A 25,042-nucleotide genomic window follows, 5' to 3' on the forward strand; every position below is an offset into this window, starting at 1 on the left:
AAGTATTATTAGGAGTAAGGGGAAATTACTTTGTAGCATATAGTTCCAGATTATTTGGATAGCTTTTTCTCCTCAATTTTGAAATCATCATTTTTAAATTGCATGTTGTAGCTGTTCAGACTAGTTACTTTATAATTTATTGCTTTCCAGTGATAACATTTTGATAAAAACCATGCAAGTGTGACAAAAACACCACTTTACAACCATTATTGCCCTAAACAGTGATTTTTTTTTATTATATGATGATAAAAATGACAATTTTTACTGCAGTCTTTAATTAGGACAGCACTTTCAACAAACTCTGCTGCAGCCCGTTTCACAGTCTGATGATTCTTCATCTGTTTACACGACAAAGAAAGAGCCAGTTTGTGGGGTTTTCATCTTTGTCCATGCAACCATTCATCCCATCAACACACACTCATTTATGCACACTTCCCTTAAAGGGATTATGAAACATTGGGTTGGAAAAGACAAAAGGAGAAAGATGAACCCATGATATATAAATGTTTAACGAGAGCAGGCGGTGAAGATAAGGCATGCTTGAAGAAGGAGAACAGGGACAGAGAGAGGAATGGTGAGGTGAAAAAGGAAGACAGTGCCAGAGAAGATGAGTGAGAAGCAAAATGGGTGGCTGGTAGAGAGCAAGAAGTGGAAAATGGTCTAATTATAGAAGCAGACATCAGAGCATAGCCAGAAAGCAACAGACAGAAAGGGGAAAGAGCAGGAGATTTGGGGGGGAAAAGGGCCGTAATAGGAGGTGTCTGGTGTTTGTCTAACACAGTAAGGCCAGTAATGATTCCATTAGTGCTTCAGACCAAGACAGAGAAACAGAAGGAGAGACGGAAAGAGTGGAAGGGACGGGGTGTGAATGAGAGGCATGCTAAGAGATCAAGATTCACTAAGAACATTTGAAGACAATGTTGAGTATTGGAGTAGGGAAGTGATAGAGGAAGGAAACCTGGACCCACAAAAAAGAACAAGAGGGAGAAAACTCGGGCCCTCCATTAAGTGGCTTGCTCACCTCCACGTTGATTATACAAATGAAACTCCAGGCCTTTCTGTGTTTCTCTCTCCCACACTCACCCCTTTGTGTGAAAGCAAACTAGAGAGGATCATTTGAATGCATTAGTGGCGCGTGTCGTCCCCATGGTAGACCTCCAGATTGTGTCGGGGCAGGAACCTTTTGTTCAGAGCCGGTGCAGAGCGCTGAGAGGAGCTCTTTAGAAGTGCAGGCTTCGTTCTCACAGGGACACATTAAAGCGCAACGCACCAAGCTGCCTTACTGCTCTGCACCCTCTTATGTCTTTTATGAATCCTCTTGTAAAAAGACGGCTGATTATGGATGCAGTTACATTAGCTGGCTAAGTGAGTTTTGACAAGAAAAAGAGGGGGGGAAAAAACACAAAAATAGAAACATTTGTATGGTTTGAAAAAAACCCCAGCACAAGCACCATTGTTATTCAGGATAAAAGAAATTGTGTCGCATTATTTTATGAGCAGCAAAAACCCATGGGATTTGATTTGCTGACATATGCGGGGTACGAAATTCTTTTGCTTTGTGGTGGTGAAACTGCAGTTCTATGGAAATGTTCTCCAATAAATAAAAAACAAATACTTCAACAGTGCACAGCAGCCAAATCCCAACACCTTTCTCAGGCCTAAATCCACTCTAAGGTGGCACGATACAAAACCCCTTCTGGTTCACACCCAACATTATGTTTGGTGGGTGCATGTGGAAAGGTAAGCCCACTCTTCCAGTTCAGGATGGTTCACAGAATAACAAACAATATATAATCTATATGCAAAGATCTCAAAGTAAGGTGTTAAGTTTAGGATAAGGCAGTGGTTCCCTATTAGGGGCGCATTGCCGTTGCAGGAGGAGGGGCACGGAAAGCAGTATGGATGAAAAAAAAAAGTTACACAAAAGGGTTTCACTGTAAAGATGGTTTATAGTTTGTTTTGTTGCAACCTGAAGTGTGAAATAAACTTCAGCGGAGTTTGAAAACAAAATATGTGTATAGGTTTATGTCTGGTTGAACGATGTGTGTGCCCAGTAGATTTTGTTTTCTTTTTGTTGGGGGGATTTTGTTGTAATCCATAGGGGGGCCCAGAAAATCTTTGGGAACCACTGGGATAAGGCATTTGGTCATCAAAGTAAGGAATTTGGAATTCCCAAGCAACATTATCCAACTCATTGCAGGGTTTCCCAGAGTGTTGCAGGCCATAAGTGATATATATTTCAATACTTGCCCAGGAGGCATCTAAATAGGATCAATTACTATTTTCAGATGAAATAGAGCAACAGAATGATGGCAGAATTTCTCATCTTATCTCCAAGTCTTAGCTCGGCCCCCTTTTTCAGCTGCTTGTATCCAGATTTTCCACGTTTTACAACCATTGGTGACAGTTTGAAAATAATATTTCTAGTAAATTGAGAGCTTTGTTTTTTAGCTTAGCTCTTTACTCATAACGATGGACAAGAGCACTTTGCTTGTCTCGAAGGACCTTCACGCCCATGTGTCAGTCTTTCCGTAACTCAGTAGACAAGGGCCACATATATTTTCTGACCTCTGACCTCAATGTCAATAAGACTATATCATTTCAAATCAATCAAGCACAGAAATATAAACTAGTCATTTGCCACTGGGTTAAAAAGCAAGCTTGTTAAATCCTGGTCTATTCTCTTTGGAGTGATAACGCTAAAGGGCCCAAGTGATGAATTCATGAAGGTCAACTGTTTCACACCATAAAGTTGTATCTTGGTCCCAAAATGTAGAAAGTGACATAGACCCTCACAGTGAGGAGAGTGAAATCATTTGAAAAGCTGTCAGGGAGATCACCTGATATAACCACAGCAGACAGACAGGCAGGACAGGCAAGACAACTCAGCAGTCTGTGCCTCATGATTGAGATGCAGCCAGCATTCTGCCACGATCTGTGCGCATTACCAGTCTGCAAACTGCAGAGCACATTTTGTTCTTATTCACTTGTCTCTAAGGACCAACTGCCAAGTTTCTGAGTGTCTTGGCGGCTGTTTCTCCAAAACAAGTGAAATTGCATCGTGTGCACCCATTTCTACTTTGTTGAGATGAATATCTGTGCTCCAATTTTCCCAAGGAAGTGAGTCCTTGGGGATAGGTGACAGCATGAGCATAATTCAAAATGCATGCATGCACAGTATGCTTGCATGCACACACACACATGCTAGCTCGCACTCATGCACCACACACACCATTTGAGAGAGTTTTACAACTCAATAATCTTCCTCCACTTTTCCCTCCACAGCACACATCAATGAACACTGCCTTATTCTCTCTCTCTCTCTCACACACACACACATGCACACATGTGTCTTTTTATATTTACAAGGACTCGGCATTGATTTCCATTCACTTTTCATTCATGTCTGTAACCTAACCCTGACCCTTACTCTAAACCTAACCATCAACAGAACATGTCGAACCCTAAACTCAGTTCACACTGTAGTCCTAAACCCAACCCCTAACCCTAAAGCAGCACTTCATCTTATGGAGCCCAGGCTGTGCGCCCCCCAACGAGCACTGGGTTGTCACAACATAAGCAACTATTGCAAAAACTGGGCCTTACAGGGTGAGAAATGCCAAAACACACAAGCAGACACACGACTTTTCTCCATGAACATTAGATATTCCCCTTTGATAAACAACACACAAAAAATACTTTATGCTTTAAAGAAATTCCTACCTGTTCCTCTCTATTTGCTGTCTGTGCTTTGTTAGGAGTGATGACACACAAAGTATCATCCTCTTCATTCTGGGTTAATTGTTTAACTTAGAAGGCAGAGGGTTTTTTTTCTCCCCCTTTCGGACTTTAACTTTTGTCTGTTATGAAACATGTTGGATTTATAAATGTTGGCAACCTTTTGAAAAGAATCTACATTCTCTCCATGCAACACACACTATTAATCCTTGATACATGTAATCATTGATTTGCTAGCCACGCTAATCAGTTACCATTTTATCTTCCTTTAAAAGGCATAAAATGCTCCTGTAAAGGATGATAGGAAGAGTTCAATACTGTTGTTATATGTTTGTGTATTATAGTTCTTAAGGAAAAACTGCAATAAGCTAAAAACTTTATTTGCTCTTCAAAACTCTTGAGATCAGAATTCGCCCACAAATCTAATTGGTGGATCTACTCTTAAATATTTCCTTAACTTTGACTGACTTGGTGACACCTTGACATGTTTATAAGGATTCCTTTGCTTAAACCACCACAGAGAGCATAAACGGCAAACTTACTTTGACAAAAGATGTGACTTTCCAGCAATGAAACATATCTGTTGTGTCTGCATTGTTTAATTTATGTCACTTTTTTTCTGAGACACAAATATATGTCATCTATTTCCATTCCGCTCAAGCCTTGTCGTCCCCACCCGACTCACGTTGGCAGATGTCCTTGTTCTCCTCAAAGCCTGGTTTGCACACGCATCTCCCTATGGGGACCAGCCAGCCTCCGTCTGCGCTGCAGTACATCTTGGGCGGCTCAAACTCCTCAGAGGCATTTACACAAACTCCATGGACCTCCACCAGCGCCGTTTCTCCTCCTGTTATTGTGTCGGGGAACTGGGCCAAGTTGCGCACAGTCAGAGGACACTTCTTGTAGAAGACCCTGACTGAGACCAAAGCGATACAAGCACCCAGGTCTTGGAAGGCCAGGTAGAAACCCTTTTTACTCAAGTTGCTGATGTCTCGCACTTCTGTGTTCAGCTTCAAGACACGGTCACCAACGTCCACCTGTGAATGAACAATGCATTTTCTGTTAGTTTCTTTGAAAGACATCTGAGGTTAGTGCATAGCCACACCTAGATAAACAAGCAACAATCAACTGGCTACTTAACAAAGTTGACTGTTTTTCCATTTATGATCAGCATTTGCAACATTTACCTTCACTGATGCACCACAAAATCAACTGGTGACTGAAAATTGGTGACTTTCCTGGCTGCGATCAGTGACTGGAGGTTTGCAAGCTAAAAAATCTTATTAATTTTTTTTTTACCATCAGTTATGACTCTAACAGGCTATGTAAAATCCACACTCCTAGGTGTAGGCGTTTTACCTGAGAAAAGTTGTGTTCAGCTTTTTTCTGTATTATTGAGGTGTTTAAAAATCGAAACATATAAGAATTTAAAGGGAAAGTGTATTTCCAGTTCATTCAGGCAGCTACTTTAAACAAGAATGATCTCCAGCAAATAAAATGAAGCTGAAAATATTGCAGCAAATATGCACCGTCTTATCCTTTTGAGACAAATTCTACCATGGGTGATGCTCGATACGGAAATGTTGGCAGTCTTGGAAATTTCACAATTAAGGTGAGGCTGCTGCTTGCAGGGAGCAACGCTGATGCCACTAATCCTATTAATCATTTTAAATACTAAAGTAAGAAACAAAATATATATTAAAATATCAAACTTTAAATCATTTTTGTTTTAATTCTGAAATATGTAATATTTAATTCTTTCCTGCATATATTCAGTGAACTGTTACCTTCAGTCCCAAATAAATAAGTAATCAGTCATGACAAAAGATTAATAATAAACTAACCCATGAAAGCAAAAAGAGTAATTTTTTTTTCACACAAATGTTAAGAAGGAGACAGATTTTTGTTGAAGTGGTTTGTCATCAAAAAATGTAACAAATTGTAGTTTTGCACCCTTCTAGATATTGAGGTGCAAAAAAGAGCTTCGCATTGTCTTGTAAAGGAGTAATATAATGTAATTCATTTTAGCTGGGTTCTTATTTTGATGAATTGCTCTGTCAAATAATTTGAGGATAATGTAATAAAGCAGCAAGCAGTCTTTTATTTTACTTGAAACATTTTGTAAAATGGAAATGTTTCAAGTTATGTAAGATATGTAGTTTTTAAGGATGAGTATAAGGAAGTTGGAAGTCAACAAAGTTAGTACCTTGAAACTGTCTACAAAATGTCTTGATCTGTGAATTTTCAATTAATTGATGAAATCATACTAACTTCAGTTGCCAAAACAGGAGTTGTCAGATGACACCTCAACAAAAAACAGCTCATCTCTACCGAGTACTAATAATTTCCCAGCTAAATAGAGCAGGATACCCAAGTTTAAAGTTCAATTTTATTTATTACTCAAGAAATGTTTATTGTTCAAAAGCCTATCTTATCAAGTTTCATTATGCAACCATTCCCTTTTATGAAATATATCGTCAAATTTGCAAATATAATTTTAAAAAATCTGTTCAGTTTAAAAGTAAGAATCGTTGTAGATGTTTATGTTGCTGGGCATAACGGCTCTCGTATATTTGTTTGCATTACATTGAATATGAGAAGTATTATCTGGGATATCAGTAATAAGATGACCAACTTTTGTAACAGAAGTGTTAAAATTATAGTTTGTTGACCATAACACTAGAACTGATTCATAAATGCAGGACATGAGCTATTTCATTCCAGGTAGGTCATTGTGTGCCCATACCTGTGTAAAGCTCTCATCTGCAGCGATAGTGTCAATCTTGACATATTGGCTTTCCTTGATGAACCACAGGTTGGCATTGTTGGACTCATAGTAGTACATGTTGAAAGTCTGCAAAACAAAAACCTCTGTCAATATTCAGGCTGGATAAATGTCAAGCAGGCAGACTTTTAAACTTTAACCAGTGATAAACTAGTATTTGTTCATTCGTTAAAATTCCTGCCAGTTGTCTGAATGTTTGGGAGTGTTTTCACTGCAATGCACATGTAGCTGTGTGGGTGTGTTACTTCAAATTCTCACCTCAGTAACCACATGGACAAAAGAAAAAAAAAAGTTGTAGAAAAACATTCAAATACATGTAGAATTTTAGGAATATCTTGTTTCATCCTTTATTTTTTTTCTTGTCTCATAATTCTTCATCTATTCAATATCTGTCAAAGTGCACTTCAGCTTGTATGTGTTTGTTTTTAGTGCTTATTCAAGATAAAAGGCAGACAAAATGAAACAATGCTCTTTTGCTGCTCTGCAGCATAATGTGTTACGCTCAAGAGAAGCACTAATTTCATCCAAGTGATAATTAAATTATAAACATTTCAAGTCAACTCTCCATAAGCCTGACATGAATAAATATGTTAATGTGCTGCCTACGAACAAATTAAGAATGCAAAATGTTGTAAAATTATCCAGCATAATTAATTAAATGTTTATTTACCGTTGAGGGACTCCATTCAGTTCCCATCATAAAAACACTAATCTTTTGTCTCTGAAACTTCCACTGCATGTGCTTAGGGATTATTTATTCCCAATTTATAAATGTTTCAATCATAAATATAGAATGTTTCCCCATATTTAAAATGTCAAAAGTAAGTCAGATTACTATGAAACCCCTCCCCCCCCAAAAAACCCCCTCTGATTCAAGTAGCCCAAAGAGGCAGATTTACAAATGTTATATAACTTTGTTTCAAATCTGACTGTGATATTGATTCTGCCTTTATAAAAGACAAAAAAAGCTGTGTTTGTTCAAACGGTCTTCACAGCGAGCAGTCACAAAACAGCAGCAGCATTGCTGGACAATTTCCATGTGTTCAGGGGGAACAAAAAGCAACAAAAAGAGAAGATCAGGACACAGACGTTTCTTATATCTCAAGCTCGAATAGTATCCCTTTTATTGCCTGTCTGCAAAATGATCCAGACCTCTTTACAGGTGCCAGAAACCCCAGGCAGGCTGTTGCAGTCTCTCAGGGTGAATTTGATTTCGATGTAGACTCGCTGCGCTCCCTCCCGGCTGATGTGCCGCGTCCGCAGCCAGTTGTTTTGATTGGCCTCCATTACACTGCACACCTGGTAAGTCCTCATCGGGGTGTTCCTCTCATCCATCACACTGATCTCCTCCCACTGAGAATGATAAAGAGAGGGATGTGTTATCTTACTCTTTCAATTACATTTCAAAGCTGGCTTAAGGTTTTAGGACACTATGAGATTATTGCTTTGTATGTACAGGTGTTTCTAAATACACCACAATATCCATTAAAAACATTTTCTTTTAACAACTATATTCAATAGGTGAAACTTACATTATATGTACAATTGATACATTACTCTCTGAGTGATACGTTGTTAATTTTGATGACCGAGGCTTACAGTTAATTAAAACCCAAAATTCAGTTTTTTGGGAAATCTGGGTTTCTTGCAAGTAACCTAAGAACAAATGAAAACATTTATTTAATACAGAAATGTTATTTTATGTCCTAGTTTTGGCTTAGACTATCATGAAAAACACTGCCGACTTGACAGTTGTCCAACAGACAGTCAATCACACCTTCCACAAGGAGCACAAGACATAAAAAGTTATTGCTGAAAAAGCTGGTTATTCACAGAGTGCATATTAATGAAAGGTTAAGTGGAAGGAAAAAGTGAGAAACAAACATGCAGTAGGGGTAATCAGAGCCTTGAAAGGGTTGTGAAGCCAAACGCATTTAAAAGTTTTGGTGATTCACCAGGTCCAAACTGCAGCTGGCCTCAGTGCTTGAAAGTCGCCATACAGACTGGGCTACAACTGTTGCAATGTTTGAAGTCATCTACTAGTGAAAATATTACAATGTCTGAAATGTCTTGCTTGAACGTTTGATTTGGTTCCAGAGTCCGGAGGAACAGGAGAGGCACAGAGTCCCAGATGTTTGAGGAGTGATGTTTCCAGGGTTGATGATGATATTGTTTGGCATATTATTTGCTGGTATCAAGTCAAGTGGCTGCGAAAAAATCGGACTACTCACAGAAAACCTGCAAGCACCTGAATAGAAAGTTGAGTGAAAAAAAAATTGGGGAAAAAAGGTAAACTAGCAACAGGAGTAAGTATAGCCTTGTGAAGCAAAATCCATTTAGCCACGTTGGTTTAAAATTGAAACAAATATAAACCTGTACATTTTTTAAGGTTTATAAAGATGATAATTTCTTCTTCTAACATGACTTAGCACTGTATTAACTGAACTAAAATAGAACAAACAGTGCAGAGCAGGTTAACATTTCTATAATAAAACTATATAAAAATTTTCATTTAATTTACAACCTTTCAGAGAGATTGGATTTTGAGCTTTAATCAGCTGTATGCTATTTTGATAAAAAAAAATAAATAAAGAAACAAATGCTTAAAAGTATCACGACATACAATAAGTAATTACATAAGTTTCACTTTAATTAAAATCAATAAATTTACTTTTTGATGACATCCCAGTTTCCTGAGAGGGGAATTAAAATATTAAAAATGAGGGACAAAAAAGTGAGGATTGAAAATAAGAAGGAAAAGTATGATGAAAGGTGGTTTGGAAGACTCAGCAAATGTGCAAGTGATGAGGGGACGGAGAGAGGAAGAGCACAAATGGGAGCGATGCAGAGAAAAATATGTGCTGAAGTGAAATCTCTTTAACTAAAATATAAATCTCTAATCAAAGTCGATGCAGCTGAAGCCCAGCAGACGTACATTCAGCCACTCACAACTCGCCTGACAACAGCACTACTCAGCTGTAATCTTGTTTATCATTGCTCAATACACAGAGACAATGTAATTCAGTCGCTGCTGCAGGGAAAACTTGGCCCAAGCTCCTTGAACTGTGGTTTAGAGTAAACCAACACTCAGGCCGTATGTTCTGTTTTCATGTCTGCCTGAATATGTGCGATTATCTGAGTCAGGATAGCTGAAGGAATGTTATGACCATGCTCCACATTCGCTCAGACCTAGCGAGTTTTTCTAGAAGGCGCGTCTTTCTAGAACGCTGATTAAGAACTTTAGAAGCAGAAGCAGTTGAACGACTGAGACACAATGAGAGAAACCTGGAGAAGAAGGGAGAGAGAGGCGAAGAGGTAGGTAGGACAGAGCTACTTTGTCTCCTGTCATCTGCTACCATCTGTTTCCACTTCTGACTAAGGCTGTAATTGAGAACACTTCTTGCATGAACAGAAAAACATTTCTATCCGCACACACACAAAGAGAACATTTCTGCTCCATAAAGAAGAGAAAAGAGAAAATAAACCAATGTGGTTTCAGTGACTTTAGCTATACGATCCATACAAGTGCAGGATAAATGAATTTTCTTCTGCACACACAGAACCTCTCGGACACCATCTGGACGAGTTCTGGTCTGCGGTGGAGAAAAGAGAGAGGACCACCATCTTTGTTCTGAGCTCCTGTCATTGTCATAAGACTGAGGCTTTGACCTCCAAAGCGATGGGCACACTTCCACCTACAGCTGGCAAATCTCTTAAATCTATTATGCGCATGCACATATGCATGCACCTGCAGGAGCTTAAGTATACACAAATCAATCTCTCTCCCAACCAATAGAAAATTGAGCAGAATCCCAAGACATTAGATTATTGCCTTTGTTCTGTGTCTTTTTTATACTATGTGTACTCCAATGGATCCGAATAAAAGTCCCCACAATCAGGAGACGAAGGCGGAGGAAGGAGAAGAGGAACTGGCTACTTACAAAGCCAAAATATGAAAAAACTACAATGTACTTTTGATGACTAACTCTAAAGAGATAAAAACAAAAAGCTAACACGGTAACAATACAAATAGTTTTTAGGTCAGTCAAATTGAACATTTTGGAGTTTACAACCGTTTTTTTAATAATGTAGCAGGAGGATGAATGGGGTGAACTTTGTGATTGTGCAAGTAGGTGTTTGAGGTCTTCCACTCACACCTACAAACACCTACTTGTTTGTACAAAAGGCTAGCATCCATGCTAATAAACTTAGGAATAAAAGTAATTTCTTTGTTCAAAATTTTAATTTCTCAACAGCTGTTATATTGTCTAATTTTTATATGTTTTGGATTATTTAGTTATTGCCTTTAAAAATGCACACTAATACTTGCTGCAAGTTAACTAACTAATCGCATAGTATATGAAATCCATGAAAATATATATTTTTAAGCGAAAGGAAGCATAAGGAAATGCTGTGTTGGTTTCAAAGTTTCTAAAACATTTGAAAACTCATTTGTTTTAAGGCAGCATAAGTCCACATTGTTCTTCACCCTTTTCAGATGAACCTGACAAAGAAGGGAGCTTTAACCTCTGGGTACAATTAATATGGACTTATAGAGAATGGAAATGATATGAAAGTTAATCTCTGACAGGTAGGATATTGGCTGCTTTCAACCTGTTAGAAAACCTCTGCTATTTCTTCCAATAAAAAAAACGGGTGCAATCAAAATTCGGAGTTCGTTGTAACAACAGGAAATGGGAGACGAGGGTCAGACTGGACAAGTTCAATGTTAGATAAAACAAATCAAAAATTCTTATAATAAAGACAATCTCAGTCTAAAGTGAATAAAACAGCAAGGCTGCTTCAAAGCAACCATCCGACGACCAGAGTCTGAGCTGAGATTAAATGTCTGAAGTTAATCTGATGTGAGTGCTCACCATCACATCAAAAATTTGATGCATTTTCCTTCTGAGTCCTTAGCACTAAAACACAACCACACACACATTTCGAGCTCAAAACATTCAGATGCTTTTAATCCACTGCGTATGAGTTGGAGCTCAAACAAAACCGGCTCCTTCTTGATCCAACTGCTTCCCACCAGAAACCCAACAGTCTAAAGAAGAAGAAGTAAAAGACAGACACCAAAGTCAAGCAGCAACTTAAATATTTAAAGAAAACACAAATTATAAAGCCTGAACCACTCTGCACGAACAACTTTGATAGCCATTGTGACACGCAACACTCCATTCAATTAAAAGAATGCAACACAAAAAATAGGAAGAAAAAGGGATTGACGGAGGGGAGGGGGAAATAAGTGTTGGTAAATTACAGGCGCCTGGCAGCTAAATAGACCCATCTGTGCGGAGCTGAGAGCAGTCGGACATCACAGGACGGTCACACACATCCACCCACACAAACGCAAAGAGCTGAGCCCCAAGGGATTGGTGATTAAAGCATTTATGGGAATAGTCATTGAGGGATAAAGAGGGCTTTATAATAATGTCTTTGTTTATTTCTTTGTAAGCAGAGTTTGGAGTGGCTGGATTACTTCCATTTCCTGGTGAGCGACTTATTTCCCTAGTTGGAGAGTCTGTTCATCATCACTTTTTTTCTGGTGTGAAGGACAGGTGTGTGTGGAGCAGCTTTGTTGCCACCAATATCGGCCACTGATACAAAAGCCTAAAACAGGGGTGTGCAATCCTGGTCCTCGAGAGCCGGTGTCCTGCAACTCTTACATATCTCCCTGGTCCAACACACTTGAATCCAACAGCTGAATCACCTCAAAAGTGCAGTCAAGTTTTCCAGAGTCCTGTTAAGAACCTCATTATTTGACTCAGGAGTGTTGAAGTGGAGATACATCTAAAAGTTGCAGGAGACCGGCCCTGGAGGCCTGGAGTTCCCCACCCCTGGCCTAAAAGCTGAAAGTACAACTGGGAAAAGTGTGGGGAGTTAACTCTCCTTTTGTTCTTCACGTCCCATGTCCACAAACGTATACCGTACATGCAATCTTCAGATCATTCAGTGTTCATTTTGTTCAAAAGTCAATTAAAGTTGAGAATGATTTTTTTAAAAAACGTCTGCTTGGTCCATCCGCCTGAAGCTCATCTGATTGCTTTGAAGTGAAGCAAAGATGTCAGATTGGGGTTGAAGTTCAACCATTCACCAGCTTAAACTAATATCTGTTCTTCTTCAACCATCTGATGGCTACACCTACGAGGACATAATTGGCCTACAAGCCTTGGCTTAACAGAATGAGGAGTTTGGGAAAAACAGACATAGAGCCTGGGAAGGAAAAAAAAAAGGCTCTTGGGGAGTTGAGAGGCTGTGGGGGCTCCTCTTTTCAAACATCATTAGGACGTCTCTGTTTTATGTCTCTCGAGAGGAACAACCCCCGCCAAACGGTGACAGAAGTGGGTCGCTCTGCTTAGTCTCGGCCATATCCGGCCCTACGCGACCTGGATTAACGATGACCTGTGAGGGTCAAGTGTCCTTTTGGGCTAATTCAGGTAGACACTGGTCACATATTAGTGGGAATTGGCTCTCACTGGGAATAATCCTCAGGATTATGGTTCAAAGGTCAACTAGATAATCCTCTGATATGAAACACAGAAGCTTCTCACAAACCTGGCATCTCTTCTATCATTTTGAATCGCTCTCTCCGTAAGCAAACCTGGAAGCCATTTATTTGCACTTACGGTACCTTGCGGAAGTTTTCAAACTTTTTGAACTATTTCACATTAAGTCACGCTACAACAACTAATTTCAGTGTGTATTTTTTGTTGGGGACTCCATGTGATAGACCATAGGAAAGTAGTGCATAAAAATAAAGTGAAAAAGCTACAGTATATGGCTTTTAAGTTATACTAAGAAAAGTCTGAAAACAGTGCAAGCCCAACCTTTGTCAAACTGGACTGGTATCTTTTGAGAACAGCAACTTTCCCAAATGTAGCTGTTTTAAATTGAATATAAATTGAATTTAAGTATGTACTTTGACTGGGCCATTCTAACAAATTACCATTTGAATCAATTCCACTGTAGCTATGGCCTCTACTCTGGTCTCTAAAGCTGTGTTCGAAATCGTCTGCCATGAAATTGTCTGGTTGTGAAACCTCTCTGGTTGTGAGCAACAGGTCATGCAGTCTTTCTTCTATTATGCAGAGTAACTATAAAGTTGACCTCGTACAGGTTGATGTGAGTCAAGTAATGTACAATTTTTTAAGCTGCATAATGTGTGCTGGGCTTAGCAAGTCTTGCAAGTCTGTACATAAAAAAAATGAACTGCAACTCACACTGTTTACAGACAGTACTAATATACATTATCATAATAAAAACACATTCAGTAAAAATCAATCTAAAAAGAAAATCTTTTTCCACATGCTTGTCGTATCCCCTACATAGCTTGAAGAATACTTTAAGCAAGAAATATGGTTTTCTCTTTGCCAAGGCCTGTCAATTTAGGAGTAAAGTAAATTTACAAGACCTACAAGTACTGCAGTTCCCTCTCATCATCTTCTTGGCTTCAAAGAGTTGCCTTATTTGTGCCAAAATGATTGTTTTAGGGTGAATGTTGAGGATACAAGATGGATTTCTGCAACTAGACTCATAACTTACAAACCCTGTAGCCAATACATATCCGTTTTGTTTCGCTGTTTTTTTTCCCACTCGGGGAAGATGTTAATGGCTAATCTCTATGGGATTAAAGTGGACAAAGGCGTGCATGCACCCATAAAGGCACAAAACAGCAAACGATAACAGACACAGGAATCCTTTTAGCACAGCAGACCAGACTGCAAGACAGCAGGAATGTGTGCAGATGTTCCCATAACCTGGTTAACTATTAAAATCTTCATAAATGGTCCCTGACACACTTGAGGTCTGTTCTACAAAGTATTCTGATGTCTAAATGGCTCAATTGCAGTGTTTGGCACAGAGATGCAACACCTCAGATGGATTCTTCAGGGGGATGTTTGGGAGAAAATAATAGTCTTGGATAAATGAAAGATATCCTAGGTTTCCCAGTCGTCTGAACATAGCTTTAATAAGTTATCTGTCAGTTTTGTCATTATATTTGGAAATCTAATGTTGCCTTTTGCTTTATTTTGGTATTTAGATTCGGCTGGTTTCTTTGGTTCAACTTCAGTTACTCGCTTTCCCTCACAGCTGCACCCAGATTCTAATCAACTACCTGCTCCTTGTCCAGTAATCAACTCTCCAGTTTAAATATCCCTCAGCTGGTCAGCTCATCTTGTTGCCTCCATCGTGGTTTCTGATCCCTGTGGCCTTTGTGTGTGTTTCTCTTGACTTGATTCTTTTAAAGTGTTGCTTTTTTTTTTTTTCAAACATGTGTCCTCTCTTCAGTTGGGTCCTGCTTTTCATGGCAGCTTTATTTTTGGGAAATCAGGTGTAAGCTTTAAAAACTAAGTTTATCAGAATCCATCATGTAAAAATGTTTAAACAGAAGGTAAAATAAGAAGATACTTTGACAAAGGTATTTTAATAAAGTCAAACACCACAGCAGTTCTAATCAAAGTGAAGCTTGTCATGTAAGTAGCTATGTAGATGCTGTCAGCATGTGAATTTGACTGTACAAATCAGCTGTTGTGAATCAGCTTCAGAAAGTGAGTACTAAAAACTGTAACCCAGAATCTGAGGGAAGAAATGTTGTCCTTGTTTGTGCCTAGAGTGCACGAAAAACGGCTTGTCAAACTGTTTAAGATAACTTGGACAAAAGGGCACTGAAAAAGCCTCGACCACTTCAATTGTTTGTGTTGAAGTATTTTTGTTAGTGGTAAATTTAAACATAAATTTTACTTTTCAGAATTTGTTTTAGGGAAAACATTTCCTCACTGAAAATTGCGTTTCTAAAGAAGAAATTGACCCTAATGTTGAAAACATACTCAGAATTAAGTCGGTTAGTTCATTTTTCAGAGTTGTTTGGAAACTGTCAGTCCACACTCACCTGAATCCAATACATATTCTAAACTGAACTGAACCGCTTATCCCTATCGAAGCAGAGTCCCAATCAGCTTCAATAGAGACTCTGAACGAATGCACACACCAACATCCACAATATGACCCAACAAATGGAGCATTCCACTTAGGAGAACTTTACACACTTGATTGCTTGGGAAAACAACATTGCTTGGCTTTGCTCACTTTAGTTGTTTCTCAGCTGCACAAAACCATGAAACCGCATGTGGCATCCTGCAATTTAACACACCAATGCTGAATGGGGAAGCGAAGGATGAGAGGAAATAGAATTAATTCTGAGCCAATCAGCAAGCTACAGTGACAAACAGATCTCAGGCTATTGAATGTGCCCTTATGCTTTCCCCGCTGCGTTCTTACTCTTTTCCCTCTCCTCTTCTTGTCATTTTCTGAATCACGGTGACTGCGCTGTAGGCTCCCCTGGTTCCTGTACCTGAAAAAGGCCAGTTATGCAACAATCCCCACCACTCTTCCCCCTGCATGTTGCACTTGAGCACCAGAAATCTGTACACACCATCTTTTCTTACGTAAGAATACTTACACCCTTACAGTGGTCCCTTCAACTCACCCCAAAAGTTACAGCACCACCAGTAATTGATGCTTCAATGCGAACGTGTTTTCAGCACAGCAGAAATAATCCGTAAATTCCCCCCACCACTCAAATTTAGCATCAGGTGCCTAAGATCCCTTTGCTTTTTGAAATACTCCCCAGTTGAACTGTTAATGTCATGCCTGTTTCCCAAGAAGGAGAGCACAACCTGCTTGATTTAATCACTCATACTTTTGGTGGCAGCTCCAGCATAAAAATAGTTTGTCTGTGTGCGTGCATGTGGGCTTGCAGCGGTGTGTGTGTGTAGAGCAGATACTCACCCCTTCATTAGGGTAAGCCTCCCAGCCGAGGTCAGCCAGTGCCGACATGGAGTCTAATAAAGTAACTGCAACAACAGAAGAGGGGGAAAAGAAGCAAAAACATTAGCCGTTAATGTTCAAGAAAAAAACAAGTACCGTAGATATTTTGAGTTTCTTTCAAACATTATGTTCAACTAAAAACAACCACCTAAATGCTCTCAAAATGTTTTCATGAGTCATGCAATGTGTCATGTGTTGCTTTTGAGTGTTTTAACACTGGAATCACTACCAGGTTTGGTTTGTAATTTTAACTTCAAAATAAAGATGTAATGGGAAACAAATATAGTCTAGGACAAAGCATCACAAAAACAAAACACAGTTTTTCACTTAAAAAGGTAATGTTATATCTTAGAGCCAGAAAAGATGCAAATCTTCAAAGTGTAAAACATAAATCACAAATTGACTTTCAATTAATTTTCAAAGCATATTAATTATTTTAAAATGCATTTTCTGAGAGTCTTTGGATTTCTACAAAATTACTACCATGTATTGATGATCCCTATGGATATGAAAATACTCAAATTAGTAGCTCCAAGAGGGTGAGAAACCCTATGAAGGCCAACTCCACCAGAGCTAGCATCCAAATTAGTCCAGCAGTCGTTTGTGAGCATAAAGTTTAGTACGTAAAAAAAAAAAAAACTGCACTAATTGCCACAGACATTACTTTTTATTTTCCCTTTGTCAGCACATAATGTCTGCCAAGTATCCTATCAAATCAATATACACTGACTCCAAAAGTTCCTTCTTCTTGCAGGTAAGATAATTAGGAGCAGCTGTGACTGTTTTCATTTTTCAGCAAGTCAAATGAAGGAGAGAGCAGATGACTGCTTTTTGATCATCAGTCTATTGGCTTCACTCTTAACTTCTACAAGTGTAACATTAATATGATGTGACTTTTGGGGCGAAAGTAGATCTTGTTACAGCTTAACTACAGTAGTTTAGCTATTATTACATATGGTGGCTTTGGAATAACATTTCAGTGAGAAGTGAAACCTTCACATGTAAAATCTGACATGATTTTGTGTATGAAAGTGAGATTTTCTGCTGCATCTATTCACCCTTGCAGCAAGGTTTCTTAAGGAGCTGGAGTCCTACCACAAGTTTCCATTGCGTTATGTATTGATAAAGCCCTAAGCTACCTTGTACTCCTTTTATTCCATATTTCTCACTTTAGACATAGAAAAAATGAAACTCATAAGCAGCAAGACCAAGCACAAATAAAGTTTTAAAATAAAGATTTATTCCTGTGAACTCTGCATTTTTTATTAACTCATATTAACAAAATTGTTTTTCAAGGCAAAGTAAATCATTTAACTCACGTAGAAACTTTTTTCATCTAAAATTTATTTTGAACACAGTTAAATCCTCTGCAACTAGGCTCAATAGAGTAATGAATGCACAGTGTATTAGGTGAAAAAAATGAGTCAACAAAGCACCACAAAGACCCGCAGGAGGCGCAATAAAAATATAGACAAATTGTCGAGGAAAGTTCAAGGCCAGTACATGCAACTAGTTATTACCTGTTTAAGTGAGGGGATTTATTCAGGACTAACTCACTCAGGTCTTAATCAGCACCTCTGACCATCAATATTTAATCAGCATCCATCTGCAGAGACCGCCGCGTCTCTACCTTCAGTTTTTCTCTGTCAAACACAACGTGTTTTCTGCCAGCTTATATGTTCTCTATTAAAAATCTTAAGGTTAATACCTTCAGTCCCCAGAACACTGATCAAATTCGTGAGCAAAGATTTAGCACAGTTTAAAGTAGTAAACATTTAAAAGTAAAATGTTTTTTTATGAGAAGCAATAATCTAAATGCATTACACTTTTGCAAATGTGACTAAGTGCTCTTGGAGAATTAAAAGGGCTTGTACTGCTGATGTATGTAACTAACTTGCTTTTTTTTTTTTTTTACTACTTTCTGTCTCTCTCTGCTTCTGGTTTTCATGCTGTTCATCAGACAGCTTTTTTTTCCAACCCAACACCCCATGACAGCAGGGTGGGCTGCCATGCAGTGGAGATGTTGGCGTATGTGAATTTTGTGCGTGCGATAGTTCACCTGGTCTTTCTGCTTGTGTCTGTGTGCGCTCGCAAATCGCAGGCAAGCAATATAATCTTACGCATTGTATAATGAAGCAGACAGAGACGTTGCCCAGCGGAGCTGAGCTGATAGATTAAATGAGAGGGATGAGACCGACAGAGCAGAGGAGAGGTGCTGTGCGGCGAAAGGTCAGAGTAGACCTCCAGCCTGCGCGTGTATTTAGAGCAGCTAAAGACTCTTTAGAGTGTTTTCCTAGGGTTTCGGGGCTTTTGAGTCCCATGCTGAAACAGGACATAATAGTGTAATCATATATGATTTTAAGCGAGTGGTGAGCTACATACTCCCCAGTATAATCATCTATCAGGGATTGACAGAAAAGAGATACAGGCTTGTCAGTGTGGTGTGATAATGCTGTTTTAATGCTTTCACAGATTACAACATTCTTGAAACAAAGAATGTTAACACTAGGTAGTTTAACACTAACTTTTTTTTATTTACATTTACTTCAACTGATTTATAATATATTCTAGTTTTCCTCATTGCAGCCAAAGTGCATCTTGTTGTTCTGATGTAAAACAGGATCTGATGTATCACATTACATTAAAAAAATTGTTGTAGACTAAATGTGTCGAGTCTACTTACATGAACTAGAGCAGGGGTGGGCAATCCTGGTCCTCGAGGGCCGGTCTCCTGCAACTTTTAGATGTATCTCTACTTCAACACACCTGAGTCAAATAATGAGGTCATTAGCAGGACTCTGGAGAACTTGACTGCACTTAGGAGGTGATTCAACTATTGGATTCAAGTGTGTTGGACCAGGGAGACAGTCAAGAGTTGCAGGACACCGGCCCTCGAGGACCAGGATTGCCCACCCCTGAACTAGAGTCATTGTTTTGACAACTGTTTTGATAAGCAATGGAGACTGTTTAAATCTTTCATTCATCAACTCTCTGCAGTTGTCTGGCTCTGCTGGTAAATATGTTGTTCTTTTCGATATTTGGGCTGGTTAAAATAAACAAATGCATTATTTTCTCATGTCTCCATTCAATGTGTCGGGTTAAACGGTGCAAATCAGATGAAATACTTTACATGCTTAATAGGCAACAAAGTTATTTACAAAAACTACTGGAAGGCAGCTACCTGGACTTTAGAGAACCGAACTGGCCTGCTTTACTATCCCGTGAATCAAACTTTTTTGTCTTAGAAGATGGTGCTCCAGCTAAATTATGCAGCACAGATGGACACTTAGAAAAGAACTATGCATTCACACTTACAGACCCATTTAATTATTCAAAATGAGAAAATTTCAAAAGACAACCACTCACTGGTACTAACTTGCTGTCACAAATCTGATGAGTCTTTGGCAACATGACTTCTGCAAGCTAAAGCAGGATTTTAAAAAAACCTGACTGGTTGTTGAGTTGGTTTAAATCCACAAAGTGATTTTATATATACCGTGTAGTTTAACACTTGCTACAACAACCATTTAGTTTTTAGCTTAAATCTTCTGAATAGCAGCGTGTTGTGATCATACTAGAAACACTCACCTCTTTCCAAAGCATGTTGTTAATGTATAACTTTAACATATTACAGATTTGTTATAATACACCAACAGGGGTAGCATCACCTTCTCAATTTTTAGGCTAGTTGATATTTTGCTCTGCACCAACTTTTTACAGTTCATGTAGACGAGTTGCAATCACGTGACAAAACAGATTTTTCCAAGATGAAAAATGAGGAACTAGGTGGTGTAAATTACAAGACAGGAACTGCAAACCCTGGCAAATGCTATCGAAATATTGTGCCGCACGATAAAGTGGCAGCTTTACACTCTTATAAAAACACTGACAAGATTTGCAAACAGCAGCAGATGGATGCACTCAATTTAACTAATCACATGTGACTAGTTTTAATCCTTGGAGCAGTTGTTCAAAACAACCACATACTCGACCACTACCAGTCGATGTTTGAGAAAAAAAAGTCAGACTTGACTGTGCAACTTTTCGTTCCATGGTGGCAGAAGATAATGTTCTGGTTTTTGCTCTTTTTATACTTCATAATGGACTCGAGTGTAAGATGTCATTCTTTAATGTTTGCTGTAAATAGACAATAAAACCTGTAAGTTGCTTTGGAGCCGTCTCTCCTGCACTTCAATGATGTCACAGTGACTAGCTGAAGTCAACTTGACCTGTTGACCTTGACTTAGAATATGAAGACATGCGACCCCTACTCACCATACTGGTTTGTGGACATAATAAACAAACCTTTTGGAAATAAAATCCAGATGATCTGCACCTTCGACCAAAATGCAAAGCTTCCAAAAAGAGCTTAGAGCCACTAGTTAATCTAAAGTGCTACTAATGTCGTTACATATTCAAAAGCCATTTTGCAGCCTTTGCGAAACTGTAGCCGACATAAAGCTACACATAAACACTTTTTCTCCACTCTTCACACTTATTGTCAATAGCACTTATTAGTTGCAATCAATGACTGGACTCATCAATAATGTATAACCTATGGTTTCCAGTCTGCTGACACAGCCAGTACGCAAATAGCCTGTGTGTCCTGCATGCATGTGTGTGTTCAAAAGATGAGAGAAAAATGTAAAGCCTGTATTGTGTTTAAGTCTGACAATCATAAATCTCGTTGTCTGTTGCCATGTGATCAGATTACTTCACCTTTGCTCCCTGTGTTCTATAGGGAATTGGTTTAATAGGAACTATAAACCTGGGCAGAAGTGGAAGACTACATTGAAAATCACTAGAGATAAGACAGATATCGGAATCAAACAATTTTCAGCAATTAGACACTCAAAAATCTATTTTTTTCTCCTTTTTAAAAATATTAAGCAAGTACTACAAAGCTGCGTTGTCATCTCTGACAGGGAGGTGTGAAGAAATGAAATCAGAGGAAGAACGGTGATGTAAGAAGCTACTTATGAAAAAAATGGGCAAATGTTTGCATGCTGTGAGAGGCGAGACTTTGGCGGACAATGAGCCTAAATGTCTAGTTAGCTTAGCGAGCTAAAGATTTAGCAGCATATACCTCATAAATCTGCAACAAAACTAATTCATGGTTCTCTTTTAATAATCTAAAACATAATCACTCACTCTAAGACATGTTTTATGAAATCAAATCCCCAGCTTGATTAACAGCCAAATATGACTTATTACGCCCACGCTGCAGCTTCTTTCAAACGCTGCTTCTCTGAGATGGCTTAAGAGTAAAAATGTGAGTCATGGACAAACATTACCTTCTCTTTCCCAGGCTCTTACCAGTGGAACTAAATGCTCAGCTCCGTGGATATACACATGTGACCTGATTACTGCGAAGGCTGTTTGGTTACAGAGAGACAAGCTGTCTCATCGATTTTCAGCATCAAACTGTGAGGTTTACATTCTGGAAGTGAAAGATGAGGAGAAAGTGGGGGTGGACGGTGTGAACCTTTAAATCACAAATTCCTCTACAAACGACACTCTAAAATTCTGAAACCTCAACATGCAAGTGTCATTTTTTTTGTCTCCTCATCTCCCTATGCGTCTATTTCTTTTTTTTCCTCAATGCCGTTTCCTCTCTCTGGGGTGTCTGTGTTTCCCGTGTTTTATTTTTCTTGTTCCCTCTTTCTCTCCGCTCAATGTCTCTCCGCCTCTCTCTCGTTGGACGCCATCCATGGCTTCAGCTGGGCGGCGAGAAGCTGCAATCCACACGCCAGAAATCAAACAAAGCTGCCAACAGCCAGACTGGCACACATAAGAGCCAGGACGCTTACACACAATCAGCCACACGCACACACAAACGCACACCCACAAAACAAGACAAACACACACCTTAAGACGATGCCAGGGCCACAAAGACAAAGACCGCTCAATAAGACCACCACACAGCCTCGGCAGTGAGGACAATAAGTGACTACATAATGAGTTCATTAGATCTTTTCAGCTTAAATCCATGACAGTTAACGTAAAGCAGGTAGATGTGGGCCACCAGGTGGCTCAGTGGTAGAGTTAACTTCGGTTCGATTCCCATCTCTGGACCATTTACTGCATTTCTTCCCCTTCTCTCTCTGCCCTTCTTTCTGTCCAGCTACTAATTAATAAGGGGTGCAACAAAGACATTTACACCAGAAAGAAAAAATGTAGAAGTGCAAGAGTTTAAATCAGTTCCACTATCTTCATTATGCAAAGTTTTTTTTTCTTTGATTGAGTTTCTCCTTCTTTAATAAAACTTGTTTTTTTCTTCAAGAAAATGCTAATCAGAGCTCTGAGTAATCAAGGTCCAGCAGTGAAAATCTTCTGCAAACAGAAAAATTTAAAAGGAAATGTAAACGAGTTGCTGATCATTCATTTTGAGATAAACTGCAACACAGTAGTGGGTGTTTTGCAAATACTATGAGTGTAATTATTTCCATTAGTATGGAGCCTGATATTCATATTTATGCTGGGTTTTTTTCCAAATAAAAAATAACAAAAAAAATTTCACTTTCACAGAGTCTCACATTTGTATGTTAGAAACACAAAAGTTGTGCTTTGGTAATAATTTGACATGCAGCTGTTCAATTTATATATAAAGTTTAAAGTTCACTGCAAATGAACACAATCCAAGACAACAAAGCTATTAACATAAAATATTTTTGCCACGTTTTGCTTCTTCTATAATATTAGTTAGTCATAGAATCTGTTGCTATTTTCATATTATTAAAGAATCTAGATTTCTTCTGACAAACACTGATTCCCATATATAATACTTTATGTCCTAAACTTAACAAAACCAGTAGATTGTTTTGTTGTCAAATTGGGGAAGCTAGTGATATTAAAAGCTTGAAACATGCCAGATGGACTGGTATTGTTTGTGGTGTATATATATCCACAGACACACACGCACACACGTTGAAAATCTAATAATTAGCCAGTCACTGGAACTAACACCATGATTGGCAATAATAACACCAATTAATGTCAACCTGTGGAGCAATCTCCAGGAAGTCTTTATCGACGGACAAATCTCTTATGCAACTGTTGCTCAATGATTTGAAATCCTGATTTGATATCAGGTAATAAAACACTTCAAAATCACTTTGTCTTTGTCTGCTTTCATAGACTTTAGCCACTTTAAAGTTTTTGGGGTTTTTTCTGAATCCCAGAATTATTTTTTTTAATCTTATTTGCACCATTTCTGCCACCTTAAAACACGATACCAAACCTCTTCAGCACCTAAACTCTGCTGAGTAACAGCACCAGTAGACGGACACATACACTTTTAATATCTCTGAATATTCCCACGACACACACGCAAACCTTTCCCCCTTCCTCCTCTCCAGTGAGAGTGCAGTTCAACAGGCGCTAGTGTTGTCAGGGCAACAAATGAGCGGATGGAGAGCAGGATGAAGGAGTGGGAGGACTTGAGCTCTGAACTTTAAGAATAAATGGGCATCCTACCAAGACAGCTACACTTGCTGTCTTTTCATCAGACTGCTCTCCACTCATCCACAAACCACCAGAGGCTCTCAATCAGTCCTTGAGCTCTTTCACTGTGCACACTCTGATCTTTTCTTCATCTAGTCTTATTGAAGCCGGCTACCGCAGCATATCCCTCCAAGATGACTTTTACTATATGTGATGTTTTTGTCAACATAAACCACTTTTTCCACCCTTTGACAAAGAAATGAACATTTTTGAGTAAGTTTTATAAAATCCCAGCATGTTGGAAATGTGTTACAGTAAAATAAAATGCAGAGAAAGCAGCTGCAAATAGATATTTGCCAGCAAAATCCTTACCATTTCAGTCTTCATCAAGCATTTTAGTTTCCATTTTAAAAAAAAGATGTTTTCAAGACATTTATTTTCTTCATATTTCACTAAGTGAATTTTTATATATCCAATATTTTTCATTGAAATTCTAATTGGCTTTTTAACTGTGTGGGAAGTTTTCTTTTTTGCAGTAATGATACTCATTTAATTTCCAAACTGTTTCTTTTGGAAGAAAACAGAATCCAGATTGATTTCAGAGAAAAAAAACATTATTTGAGCCTTATTGCCTTTTGCAAACTAATTCTATATATGAATAATTTAATTGGCAAAAATTAAAGTCTAATCCTGCTCCTGCTTTGATTCACCACATTTTTCATAGCTACCCCACTATCTATTCTCTATGATTTTGTAAATCTTTATAAAGAAAAAAGTTAAATTCATTTCAGTTTGGCCTGGACTAAATTAGGAAAATTAAAATCAATTATAATAAGAATCATGTAGGGAAATATCACTGGATTTTACGTCTATTTGCATAACATAGCAGCGGATTCTGCTGAGGAAAATCCAATTAGGTTTTACCTTGCATGCATAAATGATGGTTTCTGAATCATAGTTGGCTGACTTACAGCATCAGAGCAGAAGATAAAAGCTGTTTAGACAGAATATCACCTTTAATTTTTCCCTGAAATAGCAAAATTACACTTGCAAACATCTGGTTCAACAATTGGCTCCTTTTTTGAGATAAATTACTACACACCAGATGGTAGATTACATCATTAGACTGAATAAAAAAAATTTCTTCCAGGTAAATAAAATTTAAAAAAAAATGCATTCATGTCTCTGACAACTGCTTATTGACTGTTATTAATGGGGTAAAAAAAACAAATGGATGCA

General features: G+C 38.5%; 1 protein-coding gene across 3 annotated transcripts in view; it reads right to left on the reverse strand.

Annotated features, from left to right (window-relative positions):
• LOC114146535 (ephrin type-A receptor 3-like) overlaps nt 1–25,042 on the reverse strand; it is a 102,752-nt gene that overhangs the window by 66,209 nt on the left and 11,501 nt on the right. For all 3 annotated transcript variants that reach the window (XM_028020689.1, XM_028020688.1, XM_028020687.1), the window contains 4 exons: nt 16,322–16,386; nt 7,676–7,876; nt 6,485–6,592; nt 4,424–4,775 (listed from right to left, as the gene is read on the reverse strand). In XM_028020689.1, the coding sequence (XP_027876490.1) occupies nt 4,424–4,775; nt 6,485–6,592; nt 7,676–7,876; nt 16,322–16,386 (726 nt within the window). The remainder of the gene's footprint in view (nt 1–4,423; nt 4,776–6,484; nt 6,593–7,675; nt 7,877–16,321; nt 16,387–25,042) is intronic.

This window comes from Xiphophorus couchianus, chromosome 6, assembly GCF_001444195.1.
Source record: "Xiphophorus couchianus chromosome 6, X_couchianus-1.0, whole genome shotgun sequence".
NCBI classification, from domain to species: domain Eukaryota; kingdom Metazoa; phylum Chordata; class Actinopteri; order Cyprinodontiformes; family Poeciliidae; genus Xiphophorus; species Xiphophorus couchianus.